This window comes from Opisthocomus hoazin, chromosome 6, assembly GCF_030867145.1.
Source record: "Opisthocomus hoazin isolate bOpiHoa1 chromosome 6, bOpiHoa1.hap1, whole genome shotgun sequence".
Classification (NCBI taxonomy): domain Eukaryota; kingdom Metazoa; phylum Chordata; class Aves; order Opisthocomiformes; family Opisthocomidae; genus Opisthocomus; species Opisthocomus hoazin.
The window spans coordinates 62677180-62699073 of record NC_134419.1 but is presented as its reverse complement, the minus strand read 5'-3'; the positions used below and the strand labels follow the sequence as shown (position 1 = coordinate 62699073).

At 40.4% G+C, this 21894-nt stretch overlaps 1 protein-coding gene across 2 annotated transcripts; it reads right to left on the bottom strand.

Annotated features, from left to right (window-relative positions):
- Positions 1 to 695: 695 nt before the first annotated feature.
- Positions 696 to 13671, bottom strand: ZNF518A (zinc finger protein 518A). 2 transcript variants are annotated; one of them, XM_075423497.1, is made up of 3 exons: positions 13496 to 13671; positions 11366 to 11489; positions 696 to 8937 (listed from the first exon to the last, which is right to left on the bottom strand). In XM_075423497.1, exon 3 carries the CDS (start codon positions 8817 to 8819, stop codon positions 4179 to 4181), a length of 4641 nt encoding a protein of 1546 aa, XP_075279612.1. In that variant the 5' UTR covers positions 8820 to 8937; positions 11366 to 11489; positions 13496 to 13671; the 3' UTR covers positions 696 to 4178. The 2 variants fall into 2 exon arrangements, with proteins under 2 accessions (XP_075279612.1, XP_075279613.1); XM_075423498.1 differs by lacking the exon at positions 11366 to 11489.
- Positions 13672 to 21894: the final 8223 nt, after the last annotated feature.

Here is a 21894-nt window from a genome sequence, read left to right as displayed (position 1 = left end):
ATAACTTGGGCAGACTGTGGCGTAGACATACTTTGAAACACAGTTTTAGCTGGAGAAGAGAAAGGTTTGAGCAAGGGAAAATACAAGCTTGCATTTTGCAAGGATGTAAAATAAATTAGCACTTAGGATGGAGCATGCTATGTTAAAAAGCCTGATGCTATTGATTCAGCAGCCAATACAGAATGTAGGAAATGGTAACTTGGTGCAATCCTATACCTGAAACTTTCTTAGAACAGTAGCATTGCCAGCAGCTGCCACTGTTAATGCTGTCAAGTGTCTCCATCAGGTCGCACGTATGTCGTCTGACCTCTGACAGACATAGCAACACACCTCCCCCCCTCGTATTTCTTTGACATTGTTAGCTAATCTGTTCTTCATATAATTGTCATTAACTGAATAGCTAGGAGAAAAAAAAAAAAAAAAAGGAAGCCCTAAAACTAGAACTAAAAAAAATGGCTTTAAAATTAAGTAATTTTTTTGTCTGAGAACTCAGGGCAAAGTATCATATTTACCACTATACAAAGGAGTGGAAGTGTTGTCTGCCTACCTGATACAGAAAGGACAGTACAATGAGTACTGCAAATCATTTCTGACAATGTTGTTCCATGAAAGGAGTAAGAACTTGCATTCTCAAAAATCCAAGTGTTCAGACACACAAGTTACAAAACTACATTCCTCCTTCAATCTAAACCACCAGCAGCAGGCAGAGATTCTTAGGCAGTGTTGGAAAAAAAAAGAAAGGTCTCACGTGACAACAGCCCTGGAACAAATATTGAACACAAGTTTTTTGTTAAAACATTGAAATTACTGAGGAATAGAAACCAGGACTTACGGATGAATACACATCTTGCAAAGAATACACAACAAGATAGATTTCAGGCCTCTTTAAGGCCACTTTACACAATCACATCAACACTGTACAAATAAGGCTTAGGCCAAGTATATATTTACAAAGCATTTCCTCAGAGGAAAAACACTTGTTGACCCTGCAGCACTTACAGTGTTTTCGACATACAGAAATAGGTGCAACTGAGGTAAGGTTTTATTATCTTGCTATATGCACAATGTTACAAGCTATCTTAAAATGCTGCAGTTGCCAAGTCAAGCACTCAAGACACTCTTCAATCAGGTTACCTCTGCAACCTTAATTTGTCACATCAGATATATCCATCGCAATACAAGCATCAAATGTATGATCACTTTTTCATTGAAGAACTGTATATTGTCACTGCACCATCCACCGTGATGCTGCTCAAATTGCTTAAGACAAACCTTCTCCTAATGATCACTAATTGTGATCTTAATTTCATGGAAGTCTCACTTGAGATTCCTTGAAACCTGATCTGCAGAAGTGCCAAATTCTCAGGACCTCAAACAAAGCAGCATGGAAAAACGCGTAAGAAAAGAAGAATTATATTTTGTAACAGTACTTGAGCAATGTGCGCTAAATAATACAAGGACATAATTGAGGGTGGGGAAGCAAAATATTAAATCACTGCTCAAGAGGGAGTAACAATTATTAGTACTGAATGAGATGCATGTCCATGGACAGTGACACACGACAACAAATTAAGGCTGTATAAAGCAACCTTATTTCAACATTTTCTAGCTTTACAATGTTCTTTTTCACAACATTGTTTAAGGTTACTCAATTCACAGGAAAACAAGCTGGAAGGAAAAAAATTCCAGTGACAGTTGTCACTCTCATGATTCAGCAATATAGAGAAAAACTCCTAACCCTACAGCTGAACTTCCACCTCAGTGCTAAGTAACTGTTAACAAAAACTGGTCATCCTTGGTGAAGTTGCACCAAGTTTTAGCAACAAATTTCACAGGTATTTCTGCCACAGGCGGCAACGGCAATGTCCAGAATTCAGGGGCTGAGTTTCAGGGTTTATAGGAGAGCAAGCTGAGGCAGCCAGTAGATTCTTCCAGTCAAAAAAGCTTAACACATTTTTGTCCTTTCCTAATGCTGTTTCCTTCTAACACACTTCCTCACCACTACACTTGTCTTCATCGAAGTTCCTAACCAAATTCACATCAGAGATCAAGCCCACTGTGCAGCACAAAATGATCCGATTTTGATACAGAACACACACCAACTCTACATTAATTCACCCAAACTATGCTGCCTTGACTGTTTCAGGTAGTTCAGTTGACTCCCATACATAACTCACCAGCTTACAAGGCCAGTGTCCATCTTCCTGCCAACAGACACATGAAGAAATAAAACCCTACCTAGCTACTGAAGTAGGGGCTTTTAAAATCATTTTCATTGTAACACTTTTTCAAACATATGTCAAATTCTGTTACCAGTGACATCCCTGTAACATCTGTAAAGGACTTCCAATCGTTTCATTGGTAGCAAGTCAATCTTCACCTTCACCTTATGGAAACAGTCAAAAAGAACTACCCCTGGGCTTGCACACAATCCAAAACCTCAGAGATTTAAACGCCTCAATCCTCTCCAAGTCCACTATTCAATTTTGACAGTTTTTCCATCAATACTTTGGGAAGCTGACGTACGCATCTCAGATGTTATCGTCCAGTACTTGGGCAAAAGGTGTCATATGGTAACGGCACTCCCACTGAAGACTGGATCTAGCCTCCGGGTTCATTAAGCATCTGGAGGACAAAGCCTCTAAACATAATAATTACTGTGGGTAATAAGGACCTTCATTTGTATACTCTCAGTCACTATGGATAAGATTAGGTCTTTTGTTTACATAAATGTGAAGCATATCCTCCCTTCATCGTTATCCCTAAACCGTAAGTAGGAAGCAAGCAGGTTCCTAGGATTATTACCCTACTGGCCAGTAAAATGAACGAGGAATAACTCAAGCCTTGGTTTTGCCAGACCCCTGGTACCCTAAAAGGCAGTTCATCTGAATAAGCAATAGTAGAAAACACTCTTTAGTCATTATGCGGACAAATTACATCCACCTGGAATAAAACTATAATGCAGTTACAGGCCTGAAATGGTGCTTTACACTTCACCATATCCTGGCCTTTTATAGGGTTTGTGGCAGACATAGTGTAAAACAAAATAGAAATATTTTCTATAAATGCTCACAGTCATATTCTGTAAACACAAGTTATAGCAAATTTAATAGTGACAGAGTCAATACAGATTAGGAATGTTCACCATTATTAAACACCATATACATTATGAATATATATACTGTGTATTTCCAACTGATTCCATTCTCAGGCTCACCGTATTAACACAATCATAACATGTTTTATTAATTTATATGAAAAATACTTCACTAAGAAAGTAGACAAACTGCAAGAAATAGTACAAGTGTCATGTGCATAGCAATATAGCTTAAAGCATTCACATATGGCTTTGTTTAAATTAAACTATTGGGCAAATCGTCCTATATGAGAATGGTTTGGGTTGGAAGGGACCTTAAAGATCATTTAGTTCCAACCCCCTGCCATGGGCAGGGACACCTTCCACCAGACCAGGTTACTCAAAGCCCCATCTAGCCTGGCCCTGAACACTTCCAGGGAGCGGGCAGCCACAGCTTCTCTGAGCAACCTGTTCCAGCGCCTCACCCCATATGGACCTACGGTTACACAGCTGACATAATGTAAACTGCTTCACATCTTTGAGGCACTTGCTAACAATAGTGTTCAATCCCTGAAAATCAAGAACCAACAAGTGAAAGTAACAAAAAACCCAGGATAACAGCTGTGTGTACTTGAAAAAATTTTTAAAACTGGGTTTAGTAGTGCATGCACAGAACTGAAAAGGGGGGGGGGGGATAATTTCTGTGCAAGAATTATACCAAATAACTGCAAAGTATAAAAATATTTACATGTTTGGGTTTTTTTTAAATATGTACAGAACAAAAGCCCTGAAAACTCATTCTATAGAATAAAAATATACGACATGATAGTAGTAACAAAAAATAATATATATTTTTATGGAATTGTATTTGCAGTTCGTTACAAGTTACCTAACCACAAAGCTCATTAATCTATCCCAAAGCTTGATGGCAACAGAGAATCTGCTCTTCCTTTTAAAATACAAACACTTTGCATCATTTTTAACTTCAGTTACAAAACTGAAATGCAAAACAAAACGACTTGTGTATCCTAATTCAATTGATTTTCATTTTAAAAAACTGTAATGTACGATATTTAAATTTTATTTTCTTCACTGGTCATCATTACATTAATGAATTCCAATCTCGAGTAGCCTCCATCAGATGCCTCTGTCCATGTCCTACCCAATTATCCTGATTGTCAAATATTCTACCGCAAAACCAGCAGCTAAACTTAGCTTTCAAGGTATTATCAGAGGTAGTTTTCACAATCTGGTAATTGTTTTTGCTAGTCTTTTTCAGTGTCAATTTTAAGACAAATCTTTCCTTTACAGGGCTAATAGGTTTTATTATCCTGTGCCTCTTCTGAGAAAGATTATCAGTAGTTACGTCCAAAGGATTGCAGAAGGCTGGCTGCAGAAGCGCTTCGATAGTTCTTTTCGACAATGAAACCTTAAGAACATGTCCCTTAAATTTAGCAATCGTTTTCATTACATTTACAACTTCTGGAACATCTGCATCAGGATGGTTAAGCACAACAACAGGTTGATTTCTCCGAGGGCATTTTACAAGTTGTTTAGAATTAAAAGGAAGTAATTTCAAAGTCCTCACAGTTTCTTTTGATGCCCTTGGTTTGTAAGGGCCACCTGATTCACTAACACCTTCAGCTTGATTCTTTTCCTTACACTTTCTGTGCAACGTTACTTTCTTTCTTGGAGGCTCTGGACAATTATCCTTCTTTTTCCGTTTGAAATTATTCTTTCTTTGTATACCCACAGCTTCTGAACTTTTAGACCCAGTTTGTTTTAAACGAGGTTTTACTTTTGCAGTTCTTTTTCGGGTACTCCATGTGGACTTCTGACTACCAAAGTTTTTCCTATTGTTAGCAATTACTTGCATACTTTCAACAGAACCTTTTTGCAACCGTGTCCCTGCAGACTTAGAATAAACAGGTTCTACAGCAGGAACACAACATGCTTGATTAGAGCTTGACGAAGAGGCATTTGCTGGCATTAACCTACCTGGTAAGATTAAGGCATCATTAGAAGTAAGGTTAGTTTGTTTCTGTGCTAGTGCAGGAGTAAGGGACTGCAAGTTATCAAACTGTAGTGAGGGCACCGAGTTGCTTACTGACTGAGTGGCATCAGCCAGCGTATCTGAAGCAGAAGTCTTAATTTTCAGCAAAAGCTTTTGTTGCATGGCTCCAGTTTTCTTTGGTTGACAATTTTGATAGTGAGTACTATCCTGAAAAACACTATGTTTATGAACTACAGGCTTGTTTGATGTCATACATTTCAGAAAAACTGCCTGCTGTTTGTCAGGTGAAAGTGCATTAACATTTTGTTTCTGTTTATTTTCGTGTTGGCTTACTGACTCCAGGGAACCAAAGACAGCATCCTGATGCTCTGGTAACACCTTCACAGAAGAAATTCCCTTCACAGTTGACTCCGATGAGTTCATAATCACAAGAGGCCCTTTGAACGGCATGCCATTCAATGAGTCATTTGCTGTACTACATCCTCTCCTATTACAAGAACTTCTTACACTTCTGAAACTGTCATTTTTCGCCTCCACTTTTGAAGCTGGTATGGTTATTTTACCATATTCTCCGGATGCAACTCTCCCTAAGACCTGAGAACTATCACTAGTGACATTTGCAACAGTTCCAATTGCCCCATTAAAAGTCAAAATCATTCCAGGTCCTTTATTTAAGACAAAAGATGCAGGTACACCTTTAGCCACATGCCCATCTGACGAACTGGTTGACGGAAGAGATTTTCCTGAAACAACCTGCAGTCCAGGCTGGTTAGCAAGGTGCAAAGGAACAAAAAATCCTGATGGAGGGGACTGAACTAAAAGGGTTTTCTTCTGTTCCTGAATAACTGGTGAAAAGCTGCTAGGGTTCTGGGTTGTAGACAGTATTTTATCTTTTACTACTTGCTGTGTTATGATTGCATCTGTATGAGATTTTAGGAACGTACCAACACCTGGAGTTATGGATAATTTATCCATTTCCTGTGACTCAAATGATGTTCTGTGTGTCTGTCTCTCTCTCCCACAATGTGCACCTTCATTTGTGCTATCCATTGCGTTCAACTCTTTCGTATATAAATTAAAGCCTGCATTAGAAGGCAGCCTCTGAAAACCACCTGCAGTTGCCGAGCTTTTTAAATGTGTAAAGGCTTTATTCCCTGTCTCGTGACCAGAAAGTAGCTTGTCAGAATGAAGTTTTATGCAATTATTTGACTTGCTGTGGGATTCTTGCTGAGTAGTTGCTTTCACCTTTAACACATCTTGCAGTAACTGGTTTATTTCAGGCAACAAATAATTAGCTGCCTGTTCACTCTGCAATGAGAAAACAGATGTGATTTTAGGCATTAAAACCGAGTTAACACAATCAGAGGCATTTTCTTGGAATTTCTCAGCTACATTCTCAAATCCTTGATGTATGTTAGTGTCCAAACACTGCTGGCCATTATGCTGGCCCTCCATAAAACACTCGCTCTCAAGACCACATTTAGATTGGCTTTTAGAAGTCACAGAGTTATTCTTAGTGTTTATGTGTCCATAAGTTCTATTAATATTTGATTGTGCTGATACAACTTTCTCTGGTTTTAAGCCTCTCATTGACTCTGAATACGAAGATGCAGATTCACTTCTACTGTTTTGAAACGAAACTGTTTTACTAAATTCTTTGTATCTGTCATCTGTTGACATCCAAATGCTACATGGATTATCTGAAGTGTCCATTTTGGAGTAGTTGTGAAAAGACAGTAACCCTTCATTAGAAGAATCCACTGAAGTTGAATAATAGAGACTATTAGTTCCATTGCTATTATTCAGACCACCATTTTGAATTTTCAGTCCAGGAAAGAAGGGCATTTTCATAGAGTCATAGTGAAGCGTATTTGTAATAGTGGGTGGTAATACCTGAGGATGACTTGGAGGACTATAGCTTCCCCATGAGACACTACTTCGAGTTCCAACGTTTGTCACCTCATCACATGGAGGTACAACTGAACCCAACTTCATTGGCAAATAATTTGAACTTTTTCCTACAGCTACATTAGAAGGTGCTACAGTTTGAGAAACACTCCTACCATACAATAAGGAGTTATTTTGTTTTTCCACTTTTGTTTTTCCTGAATGAGGAGCAGAACAAGAAAATGGAGGGGAGGTTAATGGGTGAAGACAATTATTCTTTAAGGTTGACTGACCAGTTACATGTGGTATAGCACCTGAAGACAAGCCACAGGGACCAGCAGTCTGTAGCAAAGGAGTTGTAGAACCATCTTTAATAGGATCAGCTTTCTGATCCAGCAAATGCATGTTTTGCTTACTTGTAGGTAGTAATTTTATAACAATATGTTGTTTTCCATCTACCATTTTAAATCCCATAAATTTAGCACTGTAATTTGCTGGAATAGATATTTTATTGTTTTTGACCATCAATACCGTTGGCCCATGAACAGCATTTTTCAATAATCCCAGGCCGTAACTTGTTCTATCATCTGTTTTATTGTATTGCGCAGGAGTAGCAGAGAGCATTCCACCCGTGAAATTATGCTTTTCTGTATATGTAATTTGATCTTTTTCTTCATTTGCTTCCACATCTCTCATACACTGGTTCAACTCCTCAGCTTTTGTTTGAATTTTATTCACACTTCTTAGCACTTGTGCATTTTGTTCTCCAGTTTTCTCACTTCCACTGCTTATTTTTTTCCGTCTCCAGAGTGCTTTTTTCGATGCTCCCATTTTACACCTTCTTAACACAAGCTTCAGTCCTGCTGGAGTCTTCACTATTCTTTTTTCACATTTATCCTTTTCCAGTTTTTCTTTTGCATATAAGTGGTCTCTATGCAAAGCTATGATGTGTTTTAAAAGATAATCTTTCCGTGATGTGCTGTAACTGCAATACTGACAACCAAAAGGAAAGATACTGGTATGAACACGAAGATGTTTCTGGAACTCCTCTTTTGTAAAGCTTACGTGATGACACTTTCCACAGTTATATGGAATCTCATTATGTCTGTGAATGTGCTGAACAAAAGTGCCCACATCCTGGGTAGAAAACCCACATTTTTCACATTGAAAGCGACCATTTAAACAATGCTTTGATGTGAAGTGTTTCGTCAAATCCAACAAAGTGTACATATGCTCATCATTACAGAGCTCACATTTTACTAAAGTGCTACGATGGATGCGTCTATGCTGTTTAAATGACTGAAAGTCATTAGCCGAGAAGTTACACATCTCACAAGGATACAAAGGCAACTCGCCATAGTGTAACAGCTGAAAATGTTTCTGTAGATCATTTGGGCTGTATCTAATGTTATCCTTGCACTTCGTACAAGTGAAATTCAGTATCTTTGCCGTAGTTTTCAACCTTTCTTCAAATTGCATTTCTGGTTTATTTTGCAAGTGGCTGCCCTCTGAACAATTGGGATTGCTTCCGTTTATTTCCTCTAAGCTTAATGACTTCCTTGCAGTTTGCTGTTTACACTGAAAGAGTTTTCCATATCTATCAACTTCATGTTTCATTAATACTTCATTTGGAATGTTCACCTTGGGTAAATCAATTTTCACATTTTTTAGTTCGTAAGAGTTATTGACATCCAAACTTGCTGGTTGAGTCATCATACTTAAAGGATCATTCACCAGTGCTTTTTCCAAAGTAGTATCTGTAGAGAAATTCTTCGCAGCATTGTGTTTTAACAAACTAATTTGCTTTTTATCACAAAAAAACTGTTCCCTTTCAGATGGCATGATTTTAGGTTTTCCTTTTCTTCGGGAGAATTCTTGAGATTAGTTTTAGTTCCCACAGCAAACAAGACTACTGTGCTGAGTTATTCTCAAGGTTCTAGAACTTCCCCATTTTATTCTCCTGAAATTAGAAAACAAAGCAACCATTACTTTTAAAATTAATGCAATTAGAACACTCACTACAATTCATTAGTAAATACATGCCAGTCTTGGAAGCTGTTAATTTTCACAATAGCATTTGAAAGAAAAAAGGATGAAGGAAAAAAAAAAAAAAGAGACATTACACTGTGACATTTTTTTGGTGGGTGTGTGTCGGGGGCGGGGGGGGGGGGATGTTGCACAAAACATACATAAGTCTTGAAAAATAAGTCTCAAAGGACAACATCTACCAAAAGATTAAAACATTGAAATTGCATGCCATCAAATTTTGGTTTTCTCCTACCAGGACAGTCTGTAAGTACGAGAAATCCCAAGCGCTGTTTTTTTAAAGCGAAGCTAGCATTTATTACTCATTCAGGATTCCAAGCAAATGTAAACACAGTACCTCCTCTGTGACGTGGATCACTAACTGAACTTAGCTGAAGTACTAAAAACAAGTCAATTTCAGCAGGAGCTGATATTTTTATTACTTAAGTCTATTATTCTATTAGTAGCTAACTATTGTGCTCAAAATCTGATGAAACGTCTACTTCGCTAATGAAGACATTACCTTTATCAACACCAAAAAACCCACTACGCTCATCTACAATGAATTTTTTGCATGCCTGCCTTTAGTATCACACAAGTCTGAGGCAGTCAACAGATAAATGTTAACCTTGGTTTCCAACCATATGTTCTTGGGTATAGGTGAATCTTTCCAGAACAAGAGTATGACTGACAAGAGTACTCCTTTATGGATTAAGAGGCTCAAATAGGTATGGTCAGCATCATTGTCTTGCTACAGACTTAATGCCAGTGTTTCCATAACAGGCTGCCCTGACAACTTCTACCAGCTCAAGTCCACACTCAAACAAAGCCCCACATGTAAACATAAAATCAGCAGAACTGGAATAGCAGTGAAAATAATCTGGCTTTTGAAAAGTGAAACTGAAAAGGAACAAGAACTATTTCTTCACTAGTATATAATACTTTTTACTAAAAACTTTTTCCATAGCAGAAGTCATAGCATCACTTTCTTCTTTACTAGCAAAATCTAGTACAGTGTTGGCTGAAATCTGATCAGCAGCTCTCTCCACTACTCCCCTGCCCACCCTGAAGCAACACAGACTTGGAACTCTTTAGATGATTCTATGTATTCACATTCAAACTGAAAAAAAACAATCACATCCTTTCCCTCACTGGGATGAAGTGCAAGAGCTGCTTCTAGAGCTCCAGGCCATCATAAGCATCACCACTAAGGTCTTCCAAGTATTTTCCCATAGTCCTGTGAGAATGAAGTATCTAACGTTAAATACGCAAATATTTGACAAAGAAAATGGAGACTGAAAAATTTTCAAGGCCGTGTTCATGCATCATGTAGCAAAAAAAGCAAAACATGTTTTAAAGCATATGCTCTATTGCATTCCTTTGGAAAACATACTAGCATTTCTGCACAACTCTTGAAAATAATTATCAAAACAGACTTTGCTATTTTATACATACTCCAATATCCAATAAATTCAATTAATTGTGTTCTTCAGCTATGAGACCTGCAAGATTCCAACTATACATGTGACATTCAAAAAACCAAGAAATCCCAAACACCACAGACATATACACACGCTCCCTCCTTGGGAGTCTTTCCAAACTGAAAAAAAAAAAAAAATACTTTCGGTACAGGATTATTTTTTTTTAAAAAACGCAACGATGCATTTCCCATCTTCCACACAGGAGATTAACACACGGGATGTTACGCTACTTTGAGCCTTCAAAAGAGAACAATTCATCTACACTGCACTCCATTTACACCAAGAGTACTGTACTGTAACGCTTTCTCTTGTCAATGGTAAATCCCTTCTTGAACAGGAGTAAGCTGAACTCCCACATAAGTAACTAAGAATGACTGACTTATTTGCTGAAGAACTTGTTTAATACACAGACGCAACACATGAAGATTACAGGTTGCATGATGCAATACATCATCCCAATGGTAGCTGCCTATTATTCAGATTTAAATGTTATACTGTCAAATGCTGAAACCTGAAATACGCATGCAATTAGCACTATAAAAATCAGAAGTGGATGCAGTATGCTACAGAGAACAAATCTCGGGCTTTCAACACAGGGCCAGTATGGTCCTCAACTGGGCAACATTTTACTAACTGGATAAAACATTTATGTTTGGCAAAGAGTCTCAGCTGGGTATATTCAAACCTGATTTGAGATCTCCTTTAACTAATTAACCACACAAATTATAATTTAACTTTGTTATTATTGGGTAGCACGCAACTATCAACAAGCACCTCCAGCATGATAAACAAAAATATTTACTCGAAACAACCAACTAGTAAAAAATCAAAAAATCCCAGGGATCTTTAGCTGTACATTATCAAAGAAGAAGTCAGACTTACACGTTAAGAAAAGACTTGACATCAATTCTTGAACAGCCTTTTTAACATTTTTCCACACATATAGAAGACGTAAATACGCAAGACTCAGAAAAGGCCACAGTCAGGAGGAATACTGAAAAAACATCTGGAAACAAAAGGAAAGATATTTTTAAAGGTGTAAAAATACAAGCATAACTGAAAGAATAAGCTGAAAAGCACAAATCCCTCACAATTTTACATTATCTGCGTTAATACATTGAACACAGAAAAACTGTAAACACGTACTATTCCTTCCCAAAGAACACCACCAAATAAAATACAAATTCTAAATTAATGAAGGGGATTAAAAATCGCTAGCACACTCCTCCTAACAAGGCCTATTTTAACCTTAGCTTTGTCACTACTTCTCAGGCATTCGTAACTGGTAAGTACAAACATACAGTAACTTAAAAACAAGACAGAAAACAATAACTGGTACCTCAGTCCACCAAATTTTAACGTGAACTCAAAAGGACTGTACCTTTTCTTACATAAACACTGTAATAAATTCTATCACAAAGAACTAATTATAATTTTCTAGAAAGTTTTGCAAAAGCCTGGAGGGGGGAGGTGGAATGTTACATTCACAGTATTTGAAACAATTATAAAGTGTATATAATGAATCTAAACCCTGAAAATAGATAAACGTGCCAAAGTTAACACTCATTAAAAAAAAAAAAACCACTAAGCACAAGCATAAGTAACCACTTGAAGCTCCAAGCACCAATTTTCTTCCCTCCAAAATGCTCCAATATGTCAGTACTTTGCTTAAAAAAAGCACACATGGAGAAAAAAAGTTTCAGCTATACACTTTAATCTAGTGAGAAATGGCAGATAAGAGTAAGACTCTCCTAAGTCAGGTAGCTTTTATAGCTTTCCCATTTTGAACTAAAAAAAATAGAAATTCAAAACATGTTGCCAGGCAGATTTCTGTAAAAATTGTTCAGGCTCATTTAAGTTTTACTGAAAAAAACAAAACCCAAGCCTGTGCTAAAGCCTTTTCCGTGTTTGGTCCCATCCTACACGTGTCCGCAAGCGCAGAGCAGTGCCCTCCTCTCCACGCAGACCTGGGCACACGCCGGATTTACAGAACCAGACCCGCAGGAACCCACAGAGCCAGAGCCTCTGGCGGTCAGGTACATCTGTCTGGCGCAGCAAAACGCTGCTTTCGTAAAAATAAAATGAAAAATAAATCACCAAACCACCCTCAAAGTGACAAGCGCAGACACCCACGCTACCCAGCAAACTCGCCGCTGAGGCCAACAGCCGCCGGCCGCTCCAGCCACGCACGGCCGCCGCCGAGCCCCCCCCTTCCCCAGCCCACGCTGCGGCGGCGCGGGGACGCCCCCCGCCTCCCCCCCACCCCCGAGGCTGCCAGCCCCGCCGTGAAGGAGGGGCGGTCCCACGGGGCGCCGGGCCGGGGCGCGGGCTGATCCCCCGTCCCCGGGAGGAGGAGGCAGGGAAGAGCGGGGACAAAACGCGAAGCGGCCGGTGACGCCAGCCCGGCGGGGGTCCGGGGAGCCCCCGGGGCTGCCGCCGCCTCAGCGCCGCGGGCTCCACCCGACCGCGGCGGCAGCGCCGGGCGCTGCCCGAAACTGGGGCGAGGGGAGTGGGGACGCCTCCCCTCCGCGGCTCCTGCTTGGGAACCACCCGGCTCCTCGGACAGTCCCGGCCGGCAGCGCTGCCGCCGCCCCGCCGGACCGAGCCGCCCGCCGCGGGACCCCACACGGCCCCGAGGACGCCGCGCTGCCCGCGACGCCTCGCCCGGCCCCGCGTACGCCGGCGGAGGGATACAGCGCCACAAGCGGCAGCGGCGCCGGCCACCAGGCATTGTCGCCCGCTCCCCGCCGCCGCCGGGCGCTCTCCGCGGCCCCCGGCCGCCCCCTCCGCCAGCCCCAGCCGCCCCCCGAACTTCCCGCCGCCGGAGGGGACGGGGGGCGCGGGACTATTTAACGGCTCGGCTCAGCCCAACCACCGGGCGGCTTCCTGCCCCGCCAGGGCTCGCACCTCCTACCCGCTCCTCGCCGCCGCGGCCCGCGCCAGACCGCCCGCTCCCGCCCGGCGCGGAGGCCGTCCCCCTCCTTCCCCGCCCGGCGCCCCTCGCGGAGTTACCTCGCCCCTCCCCATAGTACAGCGAGCCGCTGTCGGCGGCCATAACACTTTCCATCCGGGGACTGTGGAGCTGCGAGTTCCGCGGTGGGGGCGGCCGCGGCGGAAGGATACGCGTTCACCTGAGGAGACGAACGGCGGCCGACGAGGTCCAAGGCGGGCGCGTGCTCGGGCGCCACCGCCCCCCGGCGGGACGGGCGGCTGCCCCGCGGGGCCGGCCCCTGCTGTGGGCGAGGCGGCGGTACCGACCGCCCCCGCTACCTCTGCTCCGCCTCCTCTTCCTCCTCGGATGTGGCCGCGGGGGCTGGGGGCAGGAGGGTAGGACGATGGCGGGCCGCCCGGCGGGAGGGCCGAGGCCTCCTGCACCCTTCCCCCGGGGCCGCCGCGGCCTGGCGCCGGCCCAAGGCCTACGGCCGGGCGGCCCCGGTGGGCCTTGGCCACATGGCAGGGCCATAGGTGCAGCTTGGCCGCACGGCCCATCGTTACCTGTCGATGGGTTTGCGCCTCCCTCCGCCCGAGGGTGTGTGCGGTCCAGCCGCCGTTAATGGCACTGGGCAGGGAGAGCTGATGGCCCATCACAAAGCACCCGGGAAGAAAGGTCCCTGCCTAGGCTGTGTGTGGTCCACCCTAGCCAAGGATTCGCTGAGGTGCATAGGCGCGATGTGTAGGGGGTATCTGTAGAAAAAGGCAGCAGTGAAAGCATTTCAGAACATTATACATGGATGAGATGAGTTGATAGGCTCAACACAAAAAGCTGAAAATCGCTATGAAATAAATGTTTGCCTTGCTGGAGACTCAATAACATTGCTGCTTAGAACAGGGATAAACTGCACTTGTTAGCAGTCGCGTGCTTTAAACATCTATGCTGAGTTTTACTGCACACAGTTGATCACCAAAAGTGAGATCACCAACGAGTGTGAAGGCACGTGTGAAACAGGAAATTCAGAGGTACCATTGCCACCAAGTGGCAAGGAACCATGGCAAAAAGAGACTGTAAAGATTCATTGGAAGTGAAGAGGCCATTGAAAAGGACAGCCTCTCTCTACTTACAAAACAGCATTCAAAAAATGAAAAGCAAAGAGGAGAAAGATTTAGGTTCCTAAGGAAAAAGCTTAAGCCAACTCAGGAGCAGTTTCGCTGAGCAATGCAGGTAAAATTTTTTTCTCCAGAAATCTTGTCACATCTTACTAGTTGCAACAAAGTTTAAGAAATACACTTTTTACCAATGATTAAATTTGAGAACAAGGAGGAATGTTGCTGACATTGAGCGTATATGGGCATGTAATAAGGATTCATTTAACATGAACATATCTTCAATTCCCCATTCAAACTGACGTCACTTATTTCCCTTGGGTCCTGGCCTGTAAAAGAAAATTAATAGAAGCCATTTTGGGGTGGGGTTTTTTGGCCCTAAAAATACATATTCAGGAATAGAATTCTATCATTGATGGTTCTACTACACCCAAATGAAACAATCTGTGCCAAAAGTAAGCAGAGAAATACACTGGTGATTTGCATGCAAATCTTCACATTCTTCTTCTGGCCTCTAATTCATTATGTTTTTCTAAACTATCAGAAATGGAGTTTGCAAATATGTGCCCATAGTGTTTTGGAGGATCTGAAAACTAACTACAACTGAAGAAAAAAATAATTGAGAAACAGCGTAATTCTGGCTGCAGCCCTAAAGTTAGGAAAGATAACAGAAAAGAATTACCCACGAAAGTCATCAGTCTAACAAGCAGCTACAGTATCAAACTTGTGTTAGAATGCTAGTATGCCTAATCTGAAATTAAAATCTACATCGTATTGTCAGCTATTCATCCCAACAAATTCGCATATTAAAATAGCAACAAATATTTTATCTGTAGTGTATCACTTCATCATTCAAATTTAGAACACATGGATGTCAAGCAAAAGAGAGGAAAAGAAAACTTGTGAGATAACACCAACAGGAGAAAGAAAGAAGTGCTAAGATCTAATTTATCATATACATTGAAATTCTTTGCAGCACAGGAGGAATCAAAAAAGATTGCGTCAAAACACATGCTTGTAACAACAAATTTGTATTGATATTAAGATTTGTATAGGAATATATGGAAAAGGAAAAGTGGCAATCAGATGAAAAACAACAACAATGGGCAAACCCACCAAACAGACTGACATTATATAACAGCTTCTCCCAAAATTAATGAAAGAGCTCTTTAATCATGAGAGTCAGTATTGGCAAAAATGCTCCCCAAAATTTCTAAGCTATAGTCTACAACCTTCCCATTTTGCAGGAGTACTAGGAACGCCTGATAAACTGTGACTTGAGAGGCTACCTTCAAGATCTTTTTGAATCCACAGGCTCACCACTGAAGACAGGACCAATAAATGCAAAAACTGCCATCCTACCACGCTCAGAGTAGAAACCAAACTGAAAGCCACCAAGGAAACCTAAGTGAGGCCAAAGTCTTCTCCAATGTTTCAGAAGCAAGTGCACAGAACTGGACAGCGCACACGTTTTCTGAGTATCCTGATGCTGGCAGTTGAACCTCACATGGCATCAGGCACGAATTGTGACAGAGTGCGTGAAGGCAAACTTATTTTGAAGTACTTTTATGTTGTCCTTAGAATACAATTTCTTTAAAGTAGCATCAGGCACTGTCCTATTTCAAGGATCAATGAATGCTGCATGAGGACTAGAATATCTTTGTATTCTTTTTCCTGAAGGCAGATATCACACATGATGTATCTGGATAGGCATGATACATACACATCACTGTTAAATTCCCAAATTCTTAAAAAGCAAGGACTGAATCCACATAATACTCCACTCCTTCATTCTCTTTCAGAAGATAAATTAAATTTGGTCCACTTTACTATGTGAGATCCTGTGAAGATGTTTGACTGCAGGACAGCCTGTGTTCTGTGAAACATGAAAGATCCCACAGTAGTTTTTACTTTTCAAGCAAAAAAATTGCTCTGACATCTGCAGTCGTTTTTTTTCCTGAGCATTGGCTATTGTCTCCAGAAACATATGTAAGCTGTGTAGTATTTCAGAAGCTTTGGAGCTCTCCCCGTGCACATTACATCACATTGTGCATCTGAAATAGCAAACAATGACAGGACTTCCCATTACATATGCCATTAGCATTAGTCTGTTATAAATTTGTAGGGAAATTAAGCGCAAATAAGTAGACTTCATAGTGCAATTTTTATTATTGTTGCTATTAGCTCTGTATATGTGATGTTTTAAAATTGAAAACTCAGTGCTTTCCTCAAATACATGGGTGTGTCACAAACAACACGAGTACTGCATCCCTGGTTTCAATTAGATATCCAGCTTATTTATGGACAGCGGGATGGCCGGGATCAATTTGTTGTGTAATCTGCTGGACTATAAGAAATTACTTATATCAGAAATGAATCCACACCAAATAATTGGGGCTGACTTAAGGATTTCCTCAGAAATATTCTGGAAAATAAAAGAGAGTTCAATTTTCAAAAGTCTGTGCTGAGGAAAATACCAAGCACAGATCATGGAAGGAAGCTGAGGAACTCTTCCTTTTTTAAGGAAAACCATTCCTTTTTAATGTGAAGTTACTCATGCATTTGCCTGAAATCATTTAATTTGGTCACAGATGTGAAAGAGCTTCTTTTAGTTAGCAACAATAATGAGGTGTTACTGCTACTGTGGTCCATGTTTGAATTACAAAGTGGATATACCTAGCTAAAAGTGAAAATGTTATTTCATTCAGATTTTCACATTTATTGGTATGTGCAAGAAAATAGCCACATCCCAATAAGATTTTTGATCTATGACGATTTTTAGTCTTGCCTCTTTCCCATTTTTTGTTCAATCTAACATGAATTTAAATTAATTTCTCTTTCTACAGACATTACCAATGGTGCTGTTGTTTTGATTCAAACATTTCTTGTTGCAGTTTTAACAATTATAGCTTAGATAGCTCTAAGATGGATTTGCACCATGAAACCCACAAAGAAATCTAAATCATCAAGTTCTTTCACTATTGCAGTGTCACTGTAGATGTGCAGGTAATTCCATAGTGAGAATTCAGTTATGTTCTGATACGAGTAATGATACCATCAGGGTGTCAGCATTAATACAGCTATGTTTATAAGACAATGTATCGTGAAAAGGAAGCCTTGCCATTATGCTTTCCTAATGTTTTAACAAATGAAATAAAACCAGGCTATTTACTGTAGAAAAAAACAGAGATTAAAAAGATGAATATGTTTATTTTACCTCACAGACAGTTATCTGTAGGCAACTGTACATTGCAAAATATTTGATCATCAAAGCCAATAACCTAGTGTATCAGAAATCAGTTCCTCATAAAAAGGCAATTTTATTTTCACAGTGTACTGGTATTTTATCTTAGAGAAAGAAATATGGAACTTGTCTTACAGTCATGAAGCAGCTCATTCATGCAAGCATTGTTTCAACTACTTGGTACTTTATGAAAAAAATGAACTCTGCCTAGCCAATGTATTAATTATCCTAATGACAAGCACAGTTTGGAGCTTTCTGCAAGCAGATTGGTATAGGAATAATAGATCTGAAGAACAAAGTCAAAAGGCCCTACCAAAAAGCTTTTATGTAAAAATAAATTAGTAAAAAAGAATAATACAAGAAAGTCAAGTTAGCGCCTTTAACGAGTGAACTGGTATGGAACAGAATAGAATAGATGTATTTTCTCTGAACCCTCCACTTGTACTATGTTGCTTCTCTGCAAGATTATACTTTCTATTTACTGGTCATTACAAGCATTTGAAACAACCATCTAGCAGTACTTGACTCAGGCTTTTTGGTGGTGTCAGAACAGATCTTTTCTAGCTCCTGTGAACCAGATAGTCTTAAAAGAAATAGCAGAGGCATCTCACTTCTTTTTTGCTTTTAATTCAAAGACTGCCTACCAACACTAAGCAATGGCTGTCAATTCCTAATCATAATTTCCCTTCATCTAATTATGTTTTGTCCATGGTTCCTTCCTCCATGAATTTCCAGCCTCTGCTACCTGTGATACTGCCTACCGAGTTGTACCACGAAGACAGACGTATTTTTTTATATACTTTTCATGAACATATTCAGAACTTGCTGTCTTCTGGAAAAACAGATAATAATTTGAGCTGTTCTGGCGATACTAAGTAGTAGCTGTAGCTGCCAAGCAGTATATAAGAATATGGTTTATAATCTCATTGCAGACAAGCCAGGAAAGAAACATCAATAATTACTTTTTATAAAGTATATATTTAATAAATATATTAAATGCTTAAATAGATAAATGCATGAGATTAAGTTTTGTTTACTGTTACTAAAAGCCACAAAGTGATTCAGAAGTCGATCTGCTATAAAGGAATGATTTAGCCCATGTCATAAGAAAAACATCAGAAACATGAACTCTTCCAGAAAATCTGTACAGCCAATAGATGAGCAAGGTATAAAATGAGCACTCAGAAGAACAAACCACAGGAGAAAACCAAAATTAATTATTTGCATCTGTAAGAACAGACTTGTGGAGGTTTCTGCATTAGAACTCTTCTTTCTGCAGTATGTGTGAAAGACTCTTAACCTGTCTTGAAGTGTCAGTAGAAAAGCTTATAGAACAAAATGAACGGTAGCAAAGTCAGTAAGACCAGAGCCGAAGTCTGATGATGACAGTAAGTTTTTCAAGTCACAGTGTTCTGCAGAGAGCTGTAGACAGTGTTCATGGTGCTGAAGAACTGGGCAATAAACTGGAAGAATAAATTCAGTACAGTATCAGGAAAAGCAGTAGTAATCTTGTACAGAAAAAGATGGCCTAGAAAAAGTATCTTTGAGATGTGATGGACATTGATATGAAAACAATGTCTTTATGCTCAGTAATATTCGTAAAAGCAAATAGAATGTTAAGAACCAGTAGAGAAGGAGTAGAGAACAAAACAGTAAACATCACAGTGCTGCTACATAAATCCTTCCTGTGGACATGTCTTCCACACTATATTCAGTTCTGGCCTCTCTTTCTCAATCTGGATATCACAAAACCAGGAAGGTTAGAAAGAAGGAACCCAAATGCATGGAATCACTTTAGTACAAGAATGAAGAAACTCAGACTTTTCAGCCATGAGAAGGGATAGCTGAAGAGTCGATTCAATAGAAGTGATATGAAGGAGGTGAGCAAAGGATGACTGCTCATCATTTCTTATGGTAAAGGAACTGGAGGGCATGAGATTAAGTTATCAAGAGACCAGCTGAAAACAAATAAACGGAGTGCTGTGTGCAATTAAATGTTAAATCAGGGAACACACTCTCACACGAAGCAAAGGATACCAAGAATTTACATGAGTTTGAAAAGCTAGGAGATAAATTCACAGAAGGAAAATCAAATTATTAAAATGAAAGGTATGACCTCTGAATCAAGATGACCCTGAGGTTCAGACTGCTGTGCACTAGGAGCGCAAGCTGGGAAAATAGCAGCATTAGCCCTCCTCTGCTACAGCTCTGTTGGAATCTGCTTTTGGCCAGGTGATGCTTTGCTAAATAGACTCCATACATCTGTTCCCGTAGTTAATTATTTTAATACGCTCACCAGATGGACACATCCAGTTAAGAGGCCCTGGTATAACTGGATATCCTACATACATTTATTCTCAGCATAGCTTTTTCAAATACCATTTCTGATCACCTGCATACAAAGAATCTGTAGTACAAGTGAGGGAATGTTCTTAGGAAGTTACTGAATCTTCTTTTGAAACTGGTGGGGAAAGCATCTCTCTGCCTTCCCGTTATGTGAAGTGAGTAAGACTTTTTTATTATTACTGTTTGGGTATGGGGGAGTGTTGCCAGACAGCAGATGGGAGAGGCATTCTTAGAAATGTGAAAACAGAAATTTTAAGAAGTTTATCACTGTATTTATGGCTCTACCACGTGTAACTGAATTAGTAGTAATCTGCTTAAAGATGAGATTCACCTTCATGAGTAGCTTGCCTTGGTACCAGAACTAGAATTTCTACGTATCTATTTCTTGATTAGACAATACTAAAGCCACTGTCCTCAGAGTATGTTTTAGTTTCATGAAAACTGAAGTTTGCATGATTAAATGAAGGTCAGATTTGGCTCATTGCAATTTTAGTCTCAACGTATGCAAGCTTCTTCAGCAGTAGCAGAGACTAGAGGCAAGAGCTAGGAACCAAGGCTGAACAGATCAAGGGCAGGATTAGGAACTAGCACTTGGCAGGAAGAGGAACTAGGACAAGGTCTAGAAAGCAGAAAATTGGACCAGGATTTTAGGCAGGAACCAACACTCAAAAGCAAGAATCTAGAGCACAATTACAACTAGAAGGCGTTAAGTGACCCAGAGCATCCTGTCCCATTTCCCATACATCAGGACAAGTTACACCGGTCAGCTGCCTTGGAGGTGAGGCCATTACCCTTTGGAAAAATAGTTGTGGCCAGATGACTAAGGGAGGGATGCCTGAACTGACTGTGGCAGATATCTTGACTTTGCAGCTTTCAGTGACAGAGAGCTGAGCTAGCAGCATCTGTTGTATGATACGAACATCCTCCTCATCAGCAGATACTAATGAAGGACTCCAGCACCCTTTTTATCGGTAGTGAAGCAGCATGTGAGCAGTGAGGTGGAACACAGTTGCCCAGATGAAACAAGAGGGACTGGCAAACCCAGAAGAGTCTGAATCAAAGCAAACTGCATTAATCTATTAATACACAGAGACAGTGAGAAAACAAGGCAATCCTCAAGCCTTTCTCAAAATGGGGAAGATTTTACTTGTGGGGCAAACAAACTAGAAACCACATACCATTGCGCATACTGTCTTTCTGATGCAACATTACAACATACATCCTGAGTACTGGTCTTGTTTTCTTTAGCATGTCGAGTGCTAATTTCCATTTCAGAAGGTACAGATACACAAACTGAAATATTTAAAATTGCCAGGTTATTCCATGCCATAACATAAGACATAGCATTATGTATTCTATAACACCATAGCTTCTGTCCATTCTTGCATTTCTAATAGTTATGAGTATCTGTCAGTAGAGCCCTCTCACAAGTTTTTGCCACCTAGGCAGACAGGTCCACAGCTGCACACTTCAGGTCAGGTCATTTAACCTCTCTGCCTCAGTTTATCCATCAGCTGGAGTGAAGGCGTACACTCATGAGGGTCCTAAAAGAATTAGTTCTATATCAGATTAATTTGTTCTGCAATGACTGCTATTATATTAGCTTAAAGTATTTCTTTGTCTTACTCTACAGACCAACAGCTTTGTACCTTCTTTGATATCTATTAGGAAATTCTTGAGTTTCTTTTTCGAGAACTAAGAGACATTTCTAATCCAACATGTTTTTCTCATGAATAGAAATGTGACTTCCTGCATTTTAACCGTAGATACATACATACAC

Bases quoted from the DNA above. Each gene is read 5' to 3' on its own strand.
- ZNF518A (XM_075423497.1), bottom strand. From the start codon at position 8,819: ATGCCATCTGAAAGGGAACAGTTTTTTTGTGATAAAAAGCAAATTAGT.